The sequence below is a fragment of the Fundulus heteroclitus genome, chromosome 13 (assembly GCF_011125445.2).
Source record: "Fundulus heteroclitus isolate FHET01 chromosome 13, MU-UCD_Fhet_4.1, whole genome shotgun sequence".
NCBI classification, from domain to species: domain Eukaryota; kingdom Metazoa; phylum Chordata; class Actinopteri; order Cyprinodontiformes; family Fundulidae; genus Fundulus; species Fundulus heteroclitus.
In genome coordinates, this window is record NC_046373.1 from 36345863 (window position 1) to 36351862 (window position 6000).

The 6000-nt window shown below is 38.6% G+C and overlaps 1 protein-coding gene across 4 annotated transcripts in view; it reads left to right on the forward strand.

The window, feature by feature from the left end:
• Nucleotides 1–6000, forward strand: part of vars2 (valyl-tRNA synthetase 2, mitochondrial) — a 106576-nt gene that overhangs the window by 96853 nt on the left and 3723 nt on the right. For all 4 annotated transcript variants that reach the window (XM_036145630.1, XM_036145632.1, XM_036145631.1 and 1 more), the window contains one exon: nt 342–491. In XM_036145630.1, coding sequence (XP_036001523.1) covers nt 342–491 — 150 coding nt within the window. The remainder of the gene's footprint in view (nt 1–341; nt 492–6000) is intronic.

Below are 6000 nucleotides of genomic sequence, written 5' to 3' on the forward strand. Positions count from 1 at the left end.
TGGCTGTTTCAGATTCTTTGTGCATTTCTCTGCCTTTTTATCCTGTTCCTTAAAGCTGCCGTAGAGAGTTCTGTGGACTTAGCCTGAAAATTTGAACATTTGAGTGCTGCTGTCACAGTTCATTTATGATTTGTTTCGAAAGATTTGCTCACCAAATCATTCAGTTCCATGTAGCTACATTTCCAGTTCCTTATAATTATATTAGGCAACAGCTTGGCTTAGGTCACATGTAGTGTGCTATTTATAGAGCTTTCACTGCTTTTTCTGTTCCTTTACATTTGAAATTAAAACATCCAACACAGTATTGTCTGAATTATTTTTGTTTGTTTTATTTTTTTCAGAGTGGGGTTGACATTGATAAACAGATCCGGCATCTCTCTCAGCGGAGAGATAAGCTTCTTCCAAAGCTGGAAGAAAATCTTTGCAGACTTCAGTCTTCCAACAATCTGACAAAAACTCCTCCTCAAATCAGGCAACGGCTGCAAAGTAAGGTGAGTACTGGACAAGAAAGTTAACAACATCTAGGTCTGGATTAATTTGCTTACACCATGTCTTATTTATATTTGTCTCATTTTACAGAACAGTAAAACATGACAAATTAGAATTTATCACTGTTATATTTGTTTTCATCGATTAAGGTACTGTTGAATACCTGAGTCTATATAGCAGAAAGTATAACAAAGGTGTAAATTATGTAAACCTTTAAGAGTCATTCACTTTGGAGGATGGATTCATAAACTATAACTCATTCAGATACTGATCCTTCAATAATTGTTGTAACTGGGCTATATGATTTGAAAAAAGACATTTACATTTGTAAATCATTTGTGCAATTCGTGTACAGGTAATTGCTGCATGTCAGGGATCTTTTTGTATATTTGCAGACTTTGATTTGTTGATTTTGTCTCAGTTATATTTTGAAATAGTGCGTACTAGACCAATTGCCATGGAAATTTTCCCTTTCAAAATTTTACATTCATCTAAATGGACAGTTTTTTTTATTTTCTATCTATACATGCAATTAGTTGATTCATGTAATGCTAATTGTCTAAGCAAAAAGAGTGAACCATACTTTCCAGTGTCTTGTAAAAGTATTCACCACTCTAGGCTATTTGCCTATTTTGTTACATTTCAACCTGTAATTGCATTGTTTTTTTATTGTTACAGTAAGTTATTATTGAAGTTGTTTGCTGGCTCAGGACATAACCTGTTTCAAAATATCAAGTTTCACATTAACTTGTAATCAAATGCAAGGCTTCCAAACAGTGCATGCATGACCAATAGCACAGTAGAGTGTATCTTTTATCTTTTCATTTCTATGCATCCACTCATTCTCTATTCCCACGTAATCCTAGCCTGGCCTCTCAGACTGACTTATGCCATAAACTTGGCATATTAGTCTGGAAAGCAGCGGGTAGAGGCCAATTTCAAGGGTGGGACTAACAGGGTCGGCGTAAACAGAACCAATCATATAACTACGGATGTGTCAAAGCAACACGTTCTGTTTTAGTTCTTAAAGCAGCCAGATGTTGAGGTTTTAAATATATCTCCAGCTGATTCGGGACATAATAAAGGGCATCGTTAAAACATTACTTCATTGCGGCCACCAACTTGACTATTATGGTTACAGAAACGCTCCGCTGCGTTATGAGCAGTTCTGCCGCTAAGGGTGACGCATGGTAAACTCCACAGTCACATCCAGTTCCTGATTGGTTGTCGCAGCGCGATAAACAACACAACTTCAGTTTTTTCAACTTCAACAATTGTCGCTTCACATCTTTCGCAGGTTTCGTGTCACTTTGGCTTCGCTTTAATCGCCAAAATCATGCGTTTTGCGTCGCTAGAATTCGCTCTCTGGCCTCGCTTAGCATCGTTTTGCATAACGTCACTCCTTTGTTGCACCTTTTGCATAAGGATATCATAAGGATGCCACATTTGCATTCTATGTGATCGCACCTTTAGCCTGCCCAGACTGACATGCTCTGTATTGAATACATATGGCGTAAGTCTGGCTGGCTTGCTACGCTAACATAATCCTGCTTAAAGTCACAGTGGTTGCAACCTTTCTCAGCAGCCAAGATACAGAGTGCGCCAACACAGAATCATACAGGATAGACAATCATACACTAACACACACACTCCAGAGGATAGTTTATTATCAGAATCAGACATACTTTAATAATCCCAGAGGGAAATTACTTTTGTTACACGCTCCAGATATTCAGATATACAACATTTTTTATGTGTATATATATATATATATATATATATATATATATATATATATATATATATATATATATATATATATATATATATGTATGTGTGTGTGTGTGTGTGTGTATATATATATACATGTATGTATATATATATATATATTAGTGCTGTCAGTTAAACGCGTTATTAACGGCGTTAACGCTAACCCATTTTAACGCCGACAATTTTTTTGTCACCGTTAACACGCGTCGCGTCAAAACACACACACCGTTCCCTAATGTTTTCCCCCCGCCGCGCTCTCCGGACTGTGTTTCTTTTACCCTCGGCGCTTTCCGTAGTTTCAAGAGTGCTAGAAAACTGTAGCAAAACACACCCGCCCCGAAGGGTTTCTTTTACCCTCGGAAACATGCGACTTTGGGCTTCTTTTTTCTAAAAGCGCTTCTAAATTTCATGAGTCATGGGTTGCGTTTTTTTTGGGCACGTTTCTGAAAGTGAAATCGCTTATTTGGGCTCTAAAATAAGTGACGAAACAGGGGTTATTATGAGACCTGCCTGCACTGCCCACACTTTGTATCCAGCTGAACTATCCCTCCGCCATAGGAGCCGACGGTAGTAAAGGCAGACAGAGCAACTCTGCACGTATTTTCTGCAGTTTACGGTGCAATAACCGGTGATAACTGCTGAAAGTAGATTACTTGGTGCAGATCACCATTTTATCAGACATTGGTTCTGAAGATGAGTTTTTACACGTTGATAACATTGCAGAAATCCAACCCATAAACCGTACTTTAATGCTTATTAATTTGTTTTCCCTGTATTTGACAAACTAAGGCTGAATCAAGGACCTGGAGTCACAAAACAGTTGCTAAACAGTCTCATTCAGGGTACTAAGCTCCTGCCCAGTTGCAAGCAAAGTGTAAGACTGGAAAGACCTGTATTGTTGTTGGTGTGAAAGCTCAGAATTGTGTGAGAGAGAGCTCAGATGTGTGTGTGTGTGTGTGTGAGAGAGAGAGAGAGAGAGAGAGAGAGAGAGAGAGAGAGAGAGAGAGAGAGAGAGAGAGAGAGAGAGAGAGAGAGAATGAACAAAACTTATGACTTTATTGAAATGTACAATTTTTATTAATTTATATGTTTATGCATAATACCATGTCTAGCTTTGTTTAAGAGGCAAAAAAAATATATCGGCATGAAAACAGGTATTTATTTACACATTTGTTTACACATGGTATAAACATCAGGGCGTCATGATTAGTCATTTAGACATTATAGTCCAGAGTTTAACATTTGGCACCAGGATGTTTTCATTCCAATTCTGAAAAGTGCTTGAAAAATAACATAAAAATATGTTGTTATGCCATAAGCTGGTTGAATATGCTTATTATTATTATTAATTATAATTTGGTATTATAATTTAAATAATAAATCATTCAACTCAAAATTCCGCTATAACAAATATAGTTCAAATGATGGTGATGTTAGCTATAAGCTTGTAAGTATTTATACCACTAATGCATTAGTTAATTTGCTGTTATGAACTCATTTATGCTGGAATAAATGATCAGGTCGGACTGTTAACCGACCAGGTTTATCCAGCAGGCTGTGAGAACCCCAATGTAACTGCACTTAGAGTTTAAATCCTTATTCCTTATCACCATCCAATGATATTGTCTCTGTATTAATATCAGATGTTAACTCCAAAGTAGGTTAGCTCTGAATTCTGAATACCCAGGCAACTGAATTGGATTGAACACAAAACAATTTCTATTCCGCAGTCGTTGGTTTTATTGAACCAAAAGCAATTCCCTGTTACAGTAATTCTCTGATTCAGCAACTTTGGAATTCTTACTCATTACTAGGGCTGGGCAACGATTAAATATTTAATCGCGATTAATCGCCCTGATTAATCGCATTGTATTTACAAACTCCAAGAATGAATTCAAAAGTAGTGTAAAGAGCACTTTTATTTTAATGTTCTGCTGCCATATGAACAAAAGTGTTGTAACATTTGTAGCACTTATTTTATACTGGATATTTTCAACCCATCTATTGAATTTAGTGCACTAGTTGATCTTTTCTTCATAAGAGAACAGCAAGCACTGCAGCCAAAATATGGCCTTTTTTGACCTGCTGTATATTAGCCAGTCCCTAAGCTTGATGTATCATGAAACTGTTGACCTTTTGGGTTTTGTGGTTTTTATTTTATTATTACAGTTAAATAATAATAATAATAATAATGTTATGTTCAGTGTTTTTTCGCTAATCCACCTCTTATATATTTCAATCCTTATGTAATTTTGTCTGAGTTGTGTGCACCTGCCTGTTGCTTTAATCCTATAAATTTCCCCGTCGTGGGATAAAAAAAGGATTAGCTAATGTTATCTTATCTTAAATAACACTTTTTAATATATGTACTGGGTTCTTTCAAGGTCTTAATTACATGTTATGTGTGGGCTCCAGTAACATCCATCCATCCATCCATCCATCCATCCACTGATCTACCTGGATGTTCCCTGGAGGACTGAAACGCCTCAGTCAGAGACGTCTGTGGGTCTGTCGGGGCAATGACAGAAGTTTCGTCTCCTCTCTCCGTTTCTGGGGCTCGACGTTTTCATGTTTTTTCACGTGCTTAGATAAATTTGTTGTGTTTCCACTGAAATGAACCGGCTTTTTACAAAACATACAGCTTGATTTAATTTACGGTATTAAAATAAAGCCAAACGGTGCTACTTTCCCTGTTCATGTTTTTTCGCTGCTGCGGTCTCTCTCAGCTGTTTGTTTGTTAAGTTTGTGTGAGAGCTGAGTGGGCGGGCCAGGCTGAGCCTGCGTGCTGATTGGCTGGCACCGCTGAGCCATGTACGAGAGGGGAGCGGGAGAGTGCTGCTGTGACAGCGCGCTGCAGTCAGCGTGCCTGCTGACTGATACTGACTGAAAGCATGTGAGCAACATGCGTTAATGCGCGATAAAATAAATATCGCCGTTAATAGTCTAATGAATTAACGCGAAATTAACGCGTTAACTTGCCCAGCCCTACTCATTACTAAACTAAAACATGCAAAATATATATGTGGAAATAAAGAACAAAACTAAAATAAACAATGGATTAAAATGAGCGGTTAGCAGATCTTAACTTAACTCAAAGTTGTTTAACACCGCCCTCAAAACACCGGCATTTGACGTATCAGCATTGACAGACAGAACAGCTTCGGGAATCTCACTGGACGCTTTGATGTCTTACCAAAAGCTAGTTCGGCTAAGCTCCCTACAGTTCAGATACACGTCACCCTCCCAAGATGGCTGCTACGATGACGTATGAGGGGAGGTCCTAATGACGTAACCACGCTTACGCTGATGGGATAATGCCTCGCTTCGAGAGGGCGCAGCTAACTGGGAGTTTAAAGCAAAGCCCGCGACTTGAGCTCGGACAAAAAAATTAAATTGATAAGAAGAAGCGAAAAGAGAGAGGGGGGAAAGCAGGGAAGAAGATGGAAAGAAATGAAGCAGTAACCCACGGCGGGGTTATTGATGAATCACAAATCAACACAGCAAAAATCAATTGTAAAATGCATGCACATACAAAGAAAATGTTCAGCAAAATAATTCCAACTTCGTCGTGGAATAAAAGCATTAACCAACACCTACAAAGTTCTAACGCCTGCCCAGGCACTTCTAAACATCCTGTTGGTGAGACAGAAATAAAAGGGGAGACCCCGGTACTTTGAGGTGCCTCGGGGCTGGTCCGGAGCGCTTCGAGTAGTGTGGCTTTCTGGACGCGTCTTGACGAGC